This window comes from Mauremys mutica, chromosome 25, assembly GCF_020497125.1.
Source record: "Mauremys mutica isolate MM-2020 ecotype Southern chromosome 25, ASM2049712v1, whole genome shotgun sequence".
In the NCBI taxonomy this organism is placed as follows: domain Eukaryota; kingdom Metazoa; phylum Chordata; order Testudines; family Geoemydidae; genus Mauremys; species Mauremys mutica.
The window spans coordinates 2,478,235-2,497,313 of NC_059096.1; the positions used below are offsets into that span (position 1 = coordinate 2,478,235).

The window sequence follows — 19,079 nt, forward strand, 5'->3', positions numbered from 1 at the left end:
AGTTATATAATAGACACTCTTCTTAGAACAGATGCATAAATACAGATGAGCAAATGCTTTGGTATGTCAGAGGAATGTGATGCATGATAATAGTTTCTTTTCATTAAGGCAAAACTTGAACAGCTTGTTGTAAAAGAACTCACCATAAGATCATTCAGAAAGCAATTGGCCAAGGTTTCAAAAGTAAATTGTGATTTGGGGCAAGTCAAATTTTGAGTGCTCAGCTTGTGACACCTCAGAGGGGCTTGACATTCAGAAAGTGCTGAGCGTCCACAATCTGAAAAACAGACCCCTTAAAATAGGGCACTCAAAAACTGAGGCACTCAAAACCACTAGTCTCTTCTGAAAATCTTGGCCAGTGTTGTTGTTGTTTTGGTTTCATCAAGTTTGTCTGCAGTTTTAAGGGAAAAAATAAACTTCTGTGGTAGCTTTGGTGTATGGGATAATGCCAGAATAAAAGCAAAAGTACACGGGAATCTGTTAAAACACAGCCCAGTGCCAATTATTTTCTTAGGCATTAATATTCAAAAGAAGCTGCCCAAAGAGGAGCTGGTCTCATGCATTCAGAGAGTCCAAGGCCAGAAGGGACCACTGTGATCATCTAGTCTGACCTCATGTGTAATACAGGCAACAGAATTTCCCCATACAAACACATACACATAAAGCAGTGTACAAACAATACAAACTACATTCTCAAATTACTAGATGCAGAAGCTGACGCACAAAGAAGGATTGTGATTTGCCCAATATCAAGCAGTAAGCCAGTGGCAGAGCTTAAAATAGAAGACAAGAGTTTCTGTCTTCCCATGTTTTGTTGAGACTACCAGAGCATGATGCCTCCTTATTCATAAATGCTGAAATAACAGCAGCAGAAATTGCCAGTATATTGTTCATACCCCATTCTGTAGACAAGATAAAGGTTATGTTTCAGCTAAAATAAATCATACATCAGAGCAGCCACCATATGGTCCCAGGTCTGGAGTAACACTGGGTAGCTTTTAAAAAGATGGATTTCTCTGCTGCCTGGCTATACAGTTTAATATATTATCTAAAATGTACCAACAAATGGGTCAGTTATGTGTCCTGGTTGAAGTTTAATAGTTGGTTGTTTTATATATTTCTCAGTGCAAGACATCAAAACTAATGTGTAGTAAAGGGGAACATTTAGAGTAATTTGGGAACAAATGAACCTGATATATGATTTTTTTTTAAGAAGTAAATACCTAGAAAACACTTGTGATAACTGTAAACATTGGCTTTGAAATGTTTGGATATATTGAAAGAGCATAATTTATCAGAAAGCATTCAGCATTCTTCAGTGTCTCTTACACAAACTCAAACTGCAAACTTTTTACATTTTCCCATAACTACCTGCTATACTAAGTTCCTATTTAAGTGGAAATTAGGTCTTTCTCCTTTGGTCCCGTGCAGAATGAAAGAACAAGTGGAATGTAGCAGCAAAGCAATTAGTAACCCAGGGCCAGATCTGCAGCTGATGTTAACTGGCCTAGCTTCATTCATTTATACTACTTGAGGGTCTATCCCGCTTTCATTCATAACAGCTTCGTAGGAAGTGCTGTTTAACATGCAGTTAAAATTCTAAACCTTGTTATAAAAATACTGACATTTATATATATTTTAAAAAGTCTGTTTATTAAAAAGACACATGGGGAAACCCAACCCTGTTCTGACCTTTAGCACTCTGTGTAATTCAAGAAGCTCTTCCCACCGTAGACAGGAAAACACAACATATTTACTGTGAGATGAGACTGAGGCAGAGCCGATCCTGCTCCACACCTACTGCGGCTAGCCACACCTTACTGTTATAATAATAAGAAGGGGAAAAAAGAAGGAAAATAATTGAACATGGTATGCTGCTGTTGTTCCAAATAACAACAGTGTGTGCAGACTCATAAATGGTTCAGAATTGACCAAGAGGAAACACATATTTAATGATGACACAATCCTGTTGCTACAGTCATTCACGTCAGGGAACTCCCACAGGGAAAGGCATACAAATGCTTAGGGAAGGTTGAGAAACTGCTCAGTTGGTGCTAGTAAGTCAAACGTTGTGTTAGATCCCTAACAGATGTGACCATGAACTCCAGCCAAGGCCACTTCCAGTTCTCTTCTGGATCCCACAGGGGTAGTGCAGGGTGTGATTTGGCTCTGCTAGGAAGCTCCTACAGACCTTCAAGTGCACGTGGAGGGGCCATTGGCACATCTGTCTCCATTTCCTCCACCAGGCCCCTCTGGCTGGCCTCTGGAGCGGGAGTATCTTGGGGAGCCTTTGGCAAGAGCCATGGGGATAGCATCTTTCTGAGCGGGAATGAGAAACAGACCATGCAAAACCTGAATGACCGTTTGGCTGCTTATCTGAAGAAGGTACGTTCTCTGGAAGCAGCTAATGCTCAGCTGGAAAGCTGTATCTCGGAGTGGCACAAGAAGAGGTCTCATGAAAAGAAGCGTGACTGCAACCAATATGAGCAAAACATCACTGACATGCAAAGACAGGTAAGTCAGAGCTGCATTTGGCTACGCCATTCTGCATCCCCCTCTGTAAAACCTGGGGACTCCTTCAGGCTGACAGCTCTACTTTACAGAAGCATAAATAAAATATTAGAAACATTAATGAAAGTGGTTACCAGAGCTGTGCATAAAAGTGCATTGTGCACGCAAGGAGGCGGGAGGGGGATAGGAAAGGGTGGAAGGAAAGAGAGGTGTCAGAGTCTGTAGATGTCTGTGATATATAGAAATTAAAATACTGTGAAATGTTCTTTTTTTTTTTTACCTGAAGTTGTGGACTGAACTGCGATTTCTTGCGTAACGTTCTCATTGAATGCCCAGTGTGGTAAATCACACAAAGAAAAATTGTAAAGCAGGAAGAGTGAAGAGACTGCCTTATTTCAAAGGGGGAGAACGGCAGATTGGACTGTCTAGGACTATGGGAACGAGGGGAAGCGCTGGCCTATTGTGGAAACTAGGAGAATGGGGGGTTAAAAGTTCAGAAAATCTGCAAAAGTCATTCATGTCCCTTAAGAGCACTGACAAAGATACTACAAATCTTCCAAATAATCCAAATCTTGTAGGTTTTATACCAAAAAACCATAAAAGTCTTGTGTGTAGTCTAGAAATATGAGTCAGTCAGCAGATGCCATATAGAAACCATTACCTACAACTGTTCTTCCTCCTATCTAGAAGCTCCTTGCAGCAGGCTTTGGCTATACCAAAGACATCTATAGCCAAGTAATGAAATCATTCCTGAAATCACATGCCAAAATGATGTCACTCCAACATTCCCAATATAGCACTTTTGAAGGGGATAGGTTTTGCAATGCCTTAGGAAATAACAGAAACATAGAAGAGCTCACAACAGGTTTGTAATGGAATGAGCAGAAATACACATTCACACAGGCTATTCTTAGAGGTACCTTTGTATTTCGTTCACTGATTTCTGTGGTGGTGGAGGAGGGACATATAATGATCATATCCTAATAAAAAAGAAAAATGAAATGTCCATTCTAATTATGAAAACAGCACTGACAAATACCCTTTTGCATGTTTTCACTGTAACTAAAAAGTGAATTTATGGTTCCTACCACTATACCATATTAGCGTTCAACAATATGTCTTTCAAACTCATGTAACTAAAAATATAAGAATAATATTAATCTGCATACATAATAAAACCTAATTAACTCAGTAATCATCCTGTGACTAATCAGAACAATTAACTTTACGTGACCATATAAGGCAAGAAGTAAAGCTACTCAACAACGCTATGTTTTTAGTTTTTAAATGGCACTTTTTGTTGGAATGGGGCTGTTTAGGATTTCCTATGACCTTGAGAACTCTTTTCCAGAGATTCCTGGACATTGGCATTAACTGGCACCTTTGCTGACTTACGGTAGGGAGGCCTGGGATTGAATAAACATTCCTTCTCACTGCTAAAGGTGTTCCCTTCAGGCAGAAGATGAGGGACACTGGCCCCAGGCAATACATAAGGAAAGCTAGTTCTACTGCTGCCTTGGCCTGTTCTGAGGATAAAAACAGTTTCCAGGCCTGTCAGTTCAGCAGTGAATTCATTTTAAAAGAAAAAAAAATCTCTAGACCAGAGATAAACACTTGGTCTCCAGCTAAACAGATTTTCTCACATCTTGTATGAGAGCCCAGAGAAGTTCTGATTCAGGGGGAAAACTCCAGACCTACAGAATTCACCCATGCCAGAACCTTTCTTAAAAAAGAAAGAGAGATTCAGAAAGATTAAAAGACCCAAATCATAGGATTGATCAGGATAAAGCTCTAAGTGAGGGAAGCACTGTACCACCAATATAACTCTTGTATCTACCATTCACAGTTAAGGTGGGTTATCCAGTAGTTACTAGCATCAAGCCTCTTAGACCAAGTATGTATTATTTTATATACCATTCATAGAGGAGGTGGAATAGCAGATGGTTATTTACAGTGGGCACCTCAGACAGCTTTAATCCAGAATTTTTATTTATTTTGGAAGGAACTCCAGCTAACCTCATAATTGCCACCATTGTGAATGACAATGAAATAAATATTTATTAATCATAATGAATTAATCATGTATTAGTCAAAGTGCCCATATTTTCTGATTGAATGTGGAATATGTCCAAAAAGAGCTTTGTATCAATATCCATCATACATCCATAGAGCAGTAAAATGGTTATGCTATTACACTACTGCTTGCAAATATTTACTGCCTGACCATGCCTCACTGTTGAGGACTTCACTGCTATTTTAGCTGTGGATGCATGCTCTTCAAAATCAAGATCCCTCCTTACAATAAAACCTGGAATTTGCAGTTTCCTAAGCTAACAGCTCCCACCTCCGTGCATATGGTACAAATGATACAGGCCTTTCAGCATATTATCTAGTACTTTGTTAAATCTACCTTTACAGCCTCAAACAATAGGGTTTAGTGTTGGCATTAGGGATGGAAAGTTGTTAAATTATAGCTGTTTCATGGTCACTGTAAAACAAATGGAAAGGCTCGGTCTAGTTCTAAGCAGATAGATATTCGCATTCCAAAATCAGCAGCAGCTAGCATTCTAACTGGCATTCTTCAGCAGTCCACAGTGCAATGACAGTAAATCCTACTTAGTATATTTCAGATTAAGTCCTTCACTTTGCTTTTTAGATGCCATGGACAGAGTCTCTTTTACACTAAGGCCCTTACAATGTAAATTATTTTGATTGTTGATTTGCTATATTATAAAATGGTTACAGAACTCAAAACACTAATGGAGCTTTCGGATTGGCTTTCAATTATGCTCTTCACAGTATAATCTATAATGCTCAGGAAATGGGGTCAATTATTACCTTTATTTCTTTTCCCTGCCAGCAATAACAAATCCCAGGCTGCCAAACATTTAGGATATTATTGTACTTCTCAGCTGGCCTTCATTATGCCTTAGGGCAAAACCTGAAATGTGCTGTAATTGGCCAGGAATGTACAGTACTGTATATTTTGTACGTTCATTGATTAATGCATTCCAAGGACACCTTGATTTTTCCATTAAAAAGTCAACTTGGAGCACTTCAAGATATTTTTGTCATGTTTTATTTTTCCTGGTTTCTTGCTAACTAGGTACAGAAAGTTTTATTTGAAAAACCACTGGATAAAGATATTTCTGTTTCAGGAATATTTCACCTTTTATTGCCATCTAAGCATTTAGCGAAGGCTGAAGGGAGAAATTTCCCTGTGATTACCTCTTTTCTCCTCCTCCCCGTTAATTGGTAAAAGACTTGATATGTCACAGTTCTTAGTTCATGTTAATTACATATGAAATGAATGGTTTGAAGGGAACTGGATTGCTTTTAAGGATTTGGAATGGAATACTGAGCCTTTCACATTCACATCAGTGTTCAAAGCTACCCCAGGTTGGTGGAGACTGAAAGCCATTACCTTTTGATGGCTTGCCCAGTATCTTCTGTAAAATGAGCTAGTGTTCTTACTTACTTCTGTTCCTTTAGAGCAGGGTTCCACATCACAAAAGCCACCAGTGGAATTGTCACTAACTAATTTCACATTGCTGGTAGTCTTAACATGGGCAAGAGATGACATTTAGTGAGACTTAGGTTCCTAAACACCTAAGTCACTTTTGAGAGTGAGGCTTAGGCTCCTAAGGAGTTACATAATCTAAATACCTTTGAGGATCTGGGCCCAAGTCACTAAGGTGCATTTGAAAATTTTACTCTAAATCCATTCACACTTCAAACAATAGGAATGGCAGAATAGCGAAAGCCATCCACTATATGGCATATCTGTGGGAACTTAACTCTCTGTCTGTGGTTTACAGATTGAGGATGGCAGGATCACCAATGCCAGTATTCTTCTGCATATTGATAATGCTAAAATAGCATCTGAAGATTTGAGTATCAAGTAAGTTCTTTCTTAGCGTCTTCATATTTGTAAGAAGGGTGAAAGAAAATAAATCCAGGCTTTGTCCATGATAATATAATAAAACTTGTTTCTGGTGAAGTTCTTTGGTGACATCTGATCAATAAAACGAATGTATAGCAAAAGTAATAGAGAGAAGAATGAGAATTTAATGTTAAAATGACAAAGGACTGCTGAACAATCACGAGTCACTCTGTTTATGAATCATAGCTCAGGGCCTGAAGAGCAAGATTTACTGCAGGTGTTTTATTCTTATCACAAAAAGTATGTATAGATGGTAAGGCTGAATATAAATTAACTCTGGTCTGCACCTCATCCTCTCCCCTGGTTCACTTCATTACTGGTTACCAAGATATTTCATTGAGCAGAACCACTAAAAATTGGAACTGTGAAGCTTCTGAAATGGAAGGGAATGTTGCTCTGTATAGGATTTGTGTGTGATTATCGCATTCTGAAGAGAGTCTGGTGAATTAGTTGGAGGAAACATTGGTTGACCCCACAAAAATTATAGCGAGGAAGAGATTTTGGTTTCTCTTATATTTGAGATTGGGGAGCCATCAGAGAATCAAAGGCTGTTCCAGAACTGCAGTTTCAAGTGTTGTTTTTATCTGGGCTTTTTTTGCCCAGGAGGTGTCAACTTCCTAAATGTGGCTAACCTGAAGAGTTTTGAAGGATATTACTAGCTAGTTTTTAAGCAATTTTTACACACAGTGATTTCACCTGGCTTGTATGGCAATCACTTTGTGGCAAACTGCAGGAGACATTACATTATAGATGCTGTTTTAAAATCCCTAATAGCAATTTTTTTTTGAGTTTTGAAACCCCTATTTCTAGAGCTGTGCTAGTCACAAACAAGAAAATTAAGAAAATGCTGTCTTGTCCATTTCCCTTTATCATACAGGGGAGTGGTTTGGTGACATTTCATTTTAAAGGATTTCTAAGAAATAGTAAAGAATATGTTTTTAAAAGAGCCTACTGTCTTGTGATTTGCCTGAGCATTTGATTTTCTTTGATGCTATTCATAGAGAACTCATGAATTCACCTGTTCTCAGCATGCATGTTTTGTCTCCTTTTTCCTGGTAAAGATATGAGGCGGAGCAGTCTCTCAGGCAGGGAATGCAAATCAGTGTTGACAACCTGCGTAAGGAACTTGACAACCTGACCATTGTCACGACCGATCTGGAAATGGAGATTGAAGGCATCCAGGAAGAGCAGATCCTCAGAAAGAAAGACCATGAGAAGGTAGGAGAAATCTAGACCCTAAAATCCTTACTAATACAGTTTTGCTAATGAATGGAGCAGTTTGTGTAATATCTACATCCTATAAATGAGGCAGATAATTCAAGGCCCCCTTGTGCTCCCACTGAAGTCAATGGGACTCTTTCCATTGACTTCAATGAGAGTTGGGCCCAACCCACAGTTTGCATTATACATGATCTAGTGGATTAGGATTGGACCTCTTTAATTCTAATCCCAGATATGACAATGACTCACTGCATGTCCTTGGGAAGTTCATTTTGCCTGTTTGCCTCTCATTTACCCCACCAGTAAAACAAAGATAACAAAACTTGCCTATCTTACAGGAATAGTGTGAGAAATAATTAGATAATATTTGTGCAGTGACTGCAGATGAAAACCACTGAGATAATTATTATCATTAGCTGATACAGCACCATTCATGCTTATGGTCAGCAAAGCAGATACTAGCAATGTGGTGAAATTATTCAGATTATATATTGTGTTTCCTAAGGTATGAAATGATTGTTACTGGTGTGTTCGCCCCCAGATTTGCCCTCATACTCTGGATATGTCAGTTCTGCAAATGAGGTTTGCTTTGAGATTTTGGTTTCATCTGAACCCAAAGTTCAGAATGAAAGTTTGAAAGAGACTTGGGCAAGAATGAATACAGACAGATCAAAACTGAAGAAAATGTTTGCACAAATCCCTCCAAAGTAAAAACTAATTACTTTTCCAAAGCTCTAAACATAGCTAAATAGACAGTACTTAATGTACTTAAGCCTTGACAATTAAACCTTACTACTCTGAATTCTTGCTTTGTTGTTGTGTTGTATATGTTGCTACCTCCACACAGCACTGTGCCACTGCTTGACAACATGACATTTTCATGCTGACTGCTGTATTGTTGTTCTTAGTTGTTATCCATTGTAGTACCTAGGTACCAAATATCCTGCTCAGTGATCATCATCTTTTAAAAAGTGGAACAGAAATCCAAAGGGAAGATGGTAAAAGATCACACTTCCATTGGCTGACTCACTTGTGTGCCCAGACATATTAATAAGCTATATTATAGCAATTTTTGGAAGCAGGACAACCAAGAAGGAAGTTACTATGTCTAGTCATTCTACCTTTCAAATGCTGTAGTATCATATCTTGGAGTGTTGCTTTTTCTGGGGGCGTTTTGGAAATGGTATTTAAAACATGAGATAATGCTACATTGAAGAGAATTTTACCAAACCTGTTTGACTTGTGCTATAATTATGTTGTTTACACAGTAATTATATGTTTTAATTTGGCTGCTCCTCTAGTAATTACCCAGAATTTTTATAGTCTTCTGTAAACTTGGCTATAGTTTCATAAATACTATGTATGCTCTAAAAGGTGAAATTACAATTAGAGTTGAATGAATCTGGATGGTTTCAAGTTCCATTCAGATAAACATCCAAAAGTAGCAATACTTCTTTCAAGTGTCTTGCATCTAGAAATAATATGAAAACAAGTTTTTTTGCGTTTTTTGTTGAGTTCTCTGACCCAGTCCTACATGCACTGAAGTCATCAGGAGCAGAAGCAGGCTGCTGGTTTTGGCCACGTCAGATACACCAAGACATTACCTACCCACAATATTTAATCAAACTTTACTGAACCTCCCAAAAAAGTTTTGAGCTCTGGTTTTAGTCACATTTTAGATAAAGATATATACTGGCTCTTATTGTGGCCAGACTAATTTGCAGACCCATAAAAACAATTGCATTTATCTGGAAAATCGTCCCTCTCAAGTGGAGAACAAACTTTTATCACCCAAGAGGTGGTCTTTCCAGTTTAAAGTCATGTCATGGAGTCATGTTAGTGGGTGACCTGGGGAAAGTTTGCACTGCTCTTGTGCATGCTGTACCTGTTTTGTGGATATAGAGGACTTCAGTCTCCAGGATCGTCAGTAGAACATCTTTCACCAACAGAATATTAATTTTAAAAAGAGCAGTCAATAGGGCTTGCAGATTATCTGCACCAGTCTCTGGTGAACAGAAGCCCAGCAACCGAGTGGGGATAGCCACAGCTCAAAAGTATCCGTATAAAGATATCAGAATGAACAGCTTGTCTATGGAGGCACACTTCCAGCCCTAGGCTCTTTGTTAAATATGCCTACAAAGCAAGAAAGTGGGGGAGGGGTATGTAGGTTGGAATGCGGCAGCCCTTATAAGAGTTTAATCTTTTGACTGGTATGGGTGTGAGACTAGTGAGGCAAAACTGATTGGATCTGGCATCTACATTGTAAAGAAACCCCACGGAATTCTTATTACATAGAGGGCTCCACACCTGCCCTGATGGCTTGTAGTATATTTTGCAGATTAAATATATATCGTGCTGTAGACAAACAAAAATCACGTGCATTTTTTAGGAAGTGAACTCTTCCATTATGGAATTTTGCAATAGGAATAAAATCAACTTCCTTTCCAGCCAGTCAGAATTCCCTAATGGTTTGGGAGCTTCCATGATTGTCTTTGTTGCAGCTGATTCTGCACAATAATTTACTCACATTGTCATATGATAAAATAGTGTTCCAAAATGTTGGGTCTGGAATCAGTCAGATGAGTAAATGCTAAAACCCAGAGACGAGTGTGTTCCCTTATTATAAATGAAGAGTCAGTGCAGGCAGTGCACTTTCCTGGCTGAACAGAGAAGTGGTATGAAAATACAAGCTTTTACTAAGAAGTTAAGAGACCACAAAGCATAGGCAGGTGAGAGTCTTTCTGCAGGAAGTGTAAAGTAATAATCTTTAAAAAAATAATTTAAATAGATTGTTCTTTTTAAATTAAATCACAGTGTGTTTTAAGATTATCCAGATCAAACTAGTGTGAGATAAGCAGTTGTTAACTGTGTGTATAACAATTAATTCACTATAATGAAACTAATCTTTTAGTGCTACTTACTGAAAATAGGAACGAAGGGGACAAGGTGTATCTACTTATTTTCTCTTCTCTGCTAATATGAATAGGATATGGGGGCGCATCATTCATCACGGGATTTCAAGGTCAATGTGCAAGTGAATGCAGTGCCGAAAGAAGATTTGGCCAAGATTTTAGCAAGGATAAGAAAGGATTATGAAGCCATTATTGAAAAGAACCACCAAGGCCTAGAGGTCTGGTACAAAGAGCAGGTAACAAAGGAACACATAAAACTTCCTTCTGCTGATTTCACAGAGCCCTATTTGCATAAAAGATTGACCAGTATCAGTCAACGTTTCAATTACTTTTGCTCCACAGACTGCAACTGTGTCCCCAGCGGCAAATATCAGCCCAGAAGAAATACAGAGCAATGAAAGTGAAATCAAGAACCTGAGGCGGACTCTTCAGGCCTTGGAGATTGAGTTGCAGGCACAATTTAGCAAGGTATCTTCTGGGGAAATCAATGGCAGGTCACTTTTTATCCAGCAAGTTCTCCAGGAACGCATACCTTCATCCAAATTCTGCCCTCATTCACACCCATGCAGCTACATTGACTTTTGTGGAGTTATATATAAATGAAAGCAGAATTTGACCCCTTTTGTCTATATTTAAACTGATGGACACTTGCAAAGAAGGCTGTTATACCGCCACTATGTAGAAAATTCATTAGATACTTCCCTTCTTGTGACTGCACATGGAGGAACAGGAAGAAATGAGTGATATGACCTGGAAACCAGCCAGCAAGGTGCTCCAGTGGGGGGAGGGGGAAGGCTGAGGAGTTTTCCTAGTGGTCCAAATGTCAGGTTTGGAAGACCATGAGATGATATGTGAAATCCTACTACCAACAGTCACACACACTAGGAAGAATATTGGCTGAAAATCTTAAGAATTCCTCCGATAGGGTGACCAGATGACAACTCCAAAATATCGGGATTGCCGCAGGGGGAACGCCTTTTCAATTGTCACACTCACCACATCCAGGTCTTCGGCAGCATTTTGGCGGCGGGTAATAAATCTTGCTGCCAGAGAAAGAAGTACCCACCACCGAAATGCCGCCGAAGACCGTCAGCAAGTGAAGGACCCGCCGGCGAAATGCTGCCGAAGACACGGATGTGCCGGTGAGTGTAACAATTGAAAAGACGCTCCCCCTGCCTGTCACCGCCGCCTAATCAAAAACAAACAACCAAACAAAAACTGGACGCAGTGCACGAAACAAAATATTGGGACAAAAGGCGTCCCAACCGTACTTCGGTCAGGATGCGGGGCAAACTGCTCTATATCGGGACAGTCCCAATTTTATTGGGACGTCTGGTCACCCTATCCTCAGATTTCCCAGAGATTAAAGCTCCTGTGTCCATGACATGGAGAGCTTGGAGTAACACTGTATAATAAGAGGAAAACTGACAAAATGATCAAAGAAATGTCTCATTTACAAAATATAAAAGTGTATTTTGCAACTCCAGAGAGTGGAAATCTGTAACTTCCAAAGTCAGTAATCTAAGGTTAGAAAAATTCTGATATGCCATTGTATAACATGTATATTTGCCTCCCTTTTAAAAACTAATAAAAATTATCCTTTGTGATTTGCTAACACCCCAGATATAATCTTTCAATTTAGAAAAAGTTAATTACATAATAAAATGTACATTTGGTGTCAACCTATTGTTCCCTTTTCATTTTAGACCACTGTAAAAACAAAGAGAGTCATAGAGGAATCATCATAATTGAGCTGCAAATATAACCTTAACATTTCACCTTTCTAAAAAAAATTTCTGGATATGTCAATGTTATGTTAATAACTTTTGCAGAGGTTATTAAGAAAAAAGAAATGTGACCTCTGAAGATCATATTAAAAAGTTATATCCAGAAAAAGTAAATATTTCTAAAATTTAACTTGAGATTTATTTATGTTTACTTAGTCCTTGTCGACACCAATTTCAGATTGATTATGATAGCTAATGTCTGAGAAGGGCATGACTGATCACAGTATGAATGCAGTTTTATGCCAGTGTAATTCTGTTTAAAACAGTAGCTATATTGTTGTAAAAGTGAAGCACCACAGAGGTGAATCAGGCCAGAAAAGTGCTAAGTATTATTATTACATTACTGCTGTTGATAAATAGAATAATCAATTGTTTGACCACACTTTGATTTATTATGAAATATACTCTAGAGACCAAATAACCAGTGTCAGTTGGGCTTATTAATATGTACAGGAAAAAGATTCTATGATACCAGGCTCCAAAGAGCTATCCTATGTAGCGATGTTACATTCATCTTACATAGATGGTGTGCTCTCCACGTTATACTTTTCAGCTGGTATCATTTATATGATGATTTTACAAGTTAGATATCTCTTTACACATCACTAAAATCCAATCCATCAGTTTGTCTCAGTTCTCTAACTTCTTGTTCTGTCCCTTCCTTATCTTTTTTTTTTTATATACTAGCATTCCAGGTACTGGTCCATGAAGGTACTTCCCTAGCATGTACTAAGACATAGAACAAATGTACCTTGATTTTGCAAGTTTCCTTTCTGTTTGTGCCATCTGCCTAACTAATCAAATGCCAAGATTTATGGTATACTTAGACTACAGTAACAGGATTATTGTATAGGCCAGTTTAGGGTTTATCACTGTTATAATATTTGTGCTGAATGTTATTGTTGTTTAATGCATAGATAGATAGATAGATAGATAGATAGATAGATAGATAGATAGATAGATAGATAGATAGATATGCTAGCCAGCATATATTAGTCAACAATGCACAAATGCATTTTTGTACCTTTTTGTGAGGATTGTGCATAATTATGGAGATTGTCAGAGTTCAAGTCAGGTGGGATCAAAAGGCCATTCCAAGATTTCCTTAAAGACTGACTCGGTTACCCTTTGAGCATGGAGAACAGGGATGGGATGATTTAGGCTCCATTCCTGCAATTATGCACATACAACACTTTATTCATTCATACAACACTTTACTCATTTCAATGGGATTACTTACATGAGTAATCATGCATGTAACTTAAATGTTTGAAGGACTAGAGCCTTACATTTGGAAGCTCTTGCGGTTAGGGACCGCGCTTTCTGGTATTTTTGTACAGTATACACTGTAGCCACCTCATAAATAATGATACTAGTCTTGGTATTTTCTGCTCTTTCAGAAATATGCCCTCGAAGGTACCTTGGCCGAGACCCAGGCTCACTATACATTTCAGCTCCAGAATATACAACAATTCATCTCTAACTGCGAGGAAGAGCTGAGTCAACTCCGCCAAGACATGAAGTGCCAGATCAATCAGTATAAGATCCTCCTTGGGATCAAAACCCGCCTGGAAAAGGAGATTTCCACTTATCGTCAGCTCCTGGAGGGAAATGCTGACGGGTAAGACAAAGCTAGCCTAATTTGGGTAGAGGAGAGGGGAGTCCTTATGTTTATGTAACTTATTTATTTATGTTTAATCAGTATTTGTGGGCACCATGAAGATGGTAGTAAACATTGGTATTCTTATGTGTGTGGACCATAATAAAACCCACCAGATACTTACTGCACAGTGAAACTTGCATCGATATTATTTTAATTAACTACATTTATTTAACAAATATCTGCATGTATTGCTCTTGTGTCTAGTAATTGGGATACTTGAATTATTATGATATTTTGTATTTGTATAGTAACTTCCATCCCAGGCTCTCAGAGAACTTTAGAAATATATAACAAAATAAATTCACAGTACCCATGGAAGAAAAGTACATTTAATTAATGCTATTTTATAGGTAAGGAAACCAAGACATAGACAAGAGAAATGCATTACACAAACCTAGAATTCACCCTGTACTAACTGAAAGCATCTCAAAGTCTTGTAATGAAATGTGCTGCGTACTGTGTAACACCTAGGCTAGATTCTTCGGGGCTGTGATAATTTAGAGTTAATTTGTTTACATCTCTCTCTCTCTATGTATATATAGATATATATATAAACTAAATATAAATCTAAATTTATAAATTTAACTAAAATTTAACTAAAACAAAATTGCTACTATGTTCTTACACTATATGTGATTCATTTGGACTCAGGAAAAGATGGAAATTTCCCTAAAATTATTTTTCTATTTCCAGCCCAATTTGCAGTCTAAAAAGAAGAATGGAGATATGTTTGAATAGGCTTTGGATAATCATCCAAATTCACAATTGCCTCCATACTGCATCTCTGAAGTTTTGCCCCTCACTAATGAATTATCTAGTCTAGCCACTCTTTGACTCTATGAATCTCTGCATTTGGAAACCTCTTAGCTCACAGTTCTTTGTTCTGTCAATTAAAATTCACAACTTGCTTCTAACACATGAGACCTGGGAATTAACTAACCAGATGGAGGAAGGTTATTAGTACACCTCTACCTCGATATAACGCTGTCCTCAGGAGCCAAAAAATCTTATCATGTTACAGGTGAAACCATGTTATATCGAACTTGCTTTGATCCGCCGAAGTGCGCAGCCTCCCCTGCTCCCCCGAGCACTGCTTTACCATGTTATATCGGGTCTCATTATATCGGGGTAGAGGTGTAGTTAGTAGTAATTTACAGTTCTGCTGCTGAAACTCCCAGAGAGCACTCTCCTCCAAATACTGAACTCCTGATCAGAAACCACAATGGGCCCAACACTAACCTTTTATAGGACATGATGAAAGATACACTTTTCCTCAAAAGCAACAACAGTAAAACACAAAGGAGGGCATTCAAAGTAGAAATGGCTGGACCCAAGAGTAATGAAGAGCAAAATCCCTCATGGTAAAAAATACATGTTGTCAGTTTTTGTTTTTGCCCTTTAGATAGTGGCATGATGGTCACATTAGAAATACCACTGATGGATATATGAATGGATACTTGAACTGAGAATATTCATTTATTTTACCTTCATTTTATTATTTTTACAGAATAACAAAAAACTCTGAATCAAGCACTAAAGGTAAAAACTCCTTATTTTGTTCTCTAGAGTAAATACTAATCACATTCACATTGGATGACATTTATTCCTGTGTGGAGGGTCTATGCAAAGCTTATGCACAACTTAAGTTCCACTTAAGCCACATTTTGATATGGTTTAACTGGTGCATATGTCTCATGCAGGGGTGAATTTCACTCAGTTTGTCTACACTGCAATAGAAGGTGTGATTACAGCTCAGGTAGGCATACCTGTACTATCTTTAATCTAACTAGCCCAGCTAAAAATAACAGTGAAGCTAGATGTGGGCTAGGAATATGAATACATACCCAAGTGGGCTGGGTGCACTTGTAAGAGCTTGCAATTAAACCAGTCCTGCTGCAGCGTCACTGATCCTTTTAGCTGTCCTAGCTAGATTAAAGATAGCATGGGTATGTCTACCTGAGCTGCAATCACACCTTTTTGTTGCAGCATAGACATATCCTCAGCGTGTGCTGCTGTGTCCACCAGCTTGTAGCCATTTCTTGTACAGACTTCACCAGTTACTGAAATACATCATCCACAGCTAAGACTCTAGCTCAGGCCCTCATGGTCCTCAACAGGAACAGCAGCTCCACTAGGCAAGCTAAAAAGTAGCATCCCCTTTGGTTGAGCCAGTAAGTTTGGGCTGTTTGTGCCGGCTGCAAGTCAGTGCTGTCTCATATATCTATAGACAAAATTTTGTCTTTTTCACATATTTCTTTTAGACACATTAAGACATTTTGACTAGAGACGTGGGCAAGTATCTTTATTTATGTGATATCCAGATAGTTCACCTTTAGGTTGTGTCTATTATCACTCCATTCTGCGTATAGAAAAAATCTGCCTTTGTGAACTGGTGTCCAAAACTCAATATGCAAGCACTGAGTGATTGTGTTTGTTTTGCATAAAAGGTGCATACTAATTTTTGCAAGAGCAAATAGCTGTGTCCACAAAGTGACAGTGAAAAACTGGAAGCTACAGCTGACAGTTTAGCCCTAGCAGGGTCAGAAACCAGCATCAGAGACTAGAAATCAGTTTGTACCCTGCTTCAATACCAATTTAAACATACAACATAAGAATGTTGCCATGTCAAGCCAAAGGTGAAACATACAGAGCTTTTGACTAGCAGCTCAGACAGAAACGTTTCACCATCCACATGACATGCCATAAACCTATTTATGAACTATACTACCCCAGAAAATCTCTTCATGGCTACGTCAGGTCAGGGCCAACGAACATATAGCATTACATTTTCAGCTGATATAAATCAGAATAGCTCCAATTACTTCAAGAGAACTATGACAATTTACCATATCCGTGGATCTGGCCCATAAACAATGTACAAAAGCAAACTTTCCCTTGCTTGGTTTCTTTTCAATACTCCTCTTGCCTAATAAATCTCTTATTTACTTCCCTTCAGAACACGCTGGAATGACCAGTGGAAAGATCAAAACAATCACGCAGGACAGCGTGAATGGGCAGGTGGTGTCCTCCACCATAAATGAAATCAACCAGCAGATGTGAAGCAAGGCACATCCTAGGCCCTGGCTCTACCAATGGCCTAATATGTGGCCTTGGATCAAACCTCTTTCATGCTCTGTGCTTCAGTTTCTCTCTGTGGAAAATCAGCATAGTAATACTTACCTTCTTTGTAAAGCACTTTGAGAGCCACGGATGAAAAGTGTTATATAAGAGCTAGATGGCATTATCTTTTTTTAAAGAAAAATTCTTTTCCCACCAAGACATGGAAGAAAAGCTAGGTAATGAAAATGAGTCGGGAATGTTGGTACTGAATGTGGTATACATTTCTCACCAGGGCCATGAGTCTGCTGACCTCCTTCTATAACTGACATATTGTTTTCCAAACTGACTGTAACTTAATGTGAATTTAATAATTTTTCACCTTTGCTGTCAGTCTCAATTACCTTTTATCTTTTACAATAAATCTCATTGTCTGTAATAAACTCTATTCAAATACTTTCGCTGGTAGTTGTAGTTTTTTTACATTAAAAAACTAGAGGGCGGCAGATCCAAGAGGCCTGAAAACCTTGTGTGTCTTGGGCAAGTGTGAAGCTGGATGGTAACATCATCATCAATCATCATAATAATCAAAGAAAAGGGTTGTCACTGTGCACAAAATCCTACACCTGCCAAGTATATAAACAAGGTACGTTAGGCGTTTCCTGTGTACAACTTTTTAAATGTCAGGTTTTAAATATATTGTTTTTAGCATTATTTTAAAGTATATTTTAATGAAATGCCCATTCTGGAAATGTGTGTTTTCTCTTGAAGACCAACTGTAGAGAAATCTGCCTGTAAAATCCTCCTTCCATCAGTCAATATAATTAAATTCCTCTTCTTCATCTATATTTTAGAGTTTGTCCAGATACATCCTTCAGCCTCCATCTTTGAATTCCCAAATTTTCTCTGTGATGTGATTAATCCAACCCATCACTTGACTGTTTGCCTTCCTAACAGAAGTTCATATCCCATGTTGATGAGTGCTGTATAAGAACATAGATAGATAAATAGGTGTCTATTGACATATCAAAGAATAGAACCAAGGTCAATCATATTATTTTAGGAGTTCATGAACAAGTGAGCTGAACTGGTTAAAAAATTTTAATTTGAAATTTTTTAAAATGAAAAATGGCTTTTTTTTATCAAAACAGAAATTCACTTGGGACATGTTTGATTTCAGTGAAAATTTGTGGAGGTCATCAAAAAAATTTCAACTGAGAACTGAACATTTTGGGTGTTTGGTTGCCAAAAACTGAACCATTTTCAGTTTTGAGGTTTTCATTTTTTCCCTCAATAAAAATCATAAAAATGTTGAAGAAAAATTTCAATGAAAACAAAAACAATTCATTCTCATAAAAAATGTTGCAGGAAAAAATTTATTCTCAACAAACTCTACTCTAGTAACGAGGAGAAAGAGAGCCTGACAATCTCTGTGGCCAAGGCTTGCAGTTCCTATATTTCACATCAGCACATTCACCAATCAGGAGAATATCCTGACAGTGATGGGACAAATGACAGTGAAGTATAATAAATAGAGACACTGGCAAATAGAATCAACACAAGTGAATATTCAGCCAGGAGGACTGGAAAATGAAGCAACAGAAGAGAGACAGCATGGAGGAGCATGAGCAACTGCATGTGATTTGCACTCCCCAGCACACATGCACACCAGACAAAACAGTTCTGGTCTGACCAGTCTTATCTCAATGGGAGAAAATTACATTGTGTTCCTTCATACCTGCGCATCCTGAGCCTTAATGGGTTTGCACATATATTCTGTTGCTTAGTCTGCACTGAAACAAAGATCACAAAAGAGGGTGAAAGTCTCAAAAACTCAGGAAAAATGTACTTCTAAAATGCACTAAATCCAACCCCCATGACCCAGCCCTTTCTTACTGGCATGTTAGGACAAGTTAGTGATCACCCCTACACCTGGTTGCGGAAAGAATCCCAAGGGCCTTGAACAAATTACTTAATGTTTTGTC

The 19,079-nt window shown here is 38.3% G+C and overlaps 1 protein-coding gene across 1 annotated transcript; it reads left to right on the forward strand.

The window, feature by feature from the left end:
- The first annotated feature begins 2,097 nt into the window (after window positions 1-2,097).
- On the forward strand, window positions 2,098-17,438 carry KRT23 (keratin 23). Its single transcript, XM_044999704.1, has 8 exons — window positions 2,098-2,514; window positions 6,330-6,412; window positions 7,516-7,672; window positions 10,662-10,823; window positions 10,930-11,055; window positions 13,775-13,995; window positions 15,545-15,576; window positions 16,994-17,438. The coding sequence occupies exons 1-8, from the start codon at window positions 2,098-2,100 to the stop codon at window positions 17,095-17,097; spliced, it is 1,302 nt and encodes a 433-aa protein (XP_044855639.1). The 3' UTR covers window positions 17,098-17,438.
- The last annotated feature ends 1,641 nt before the right edge of the window (window positions 17,439-19,079 follow it).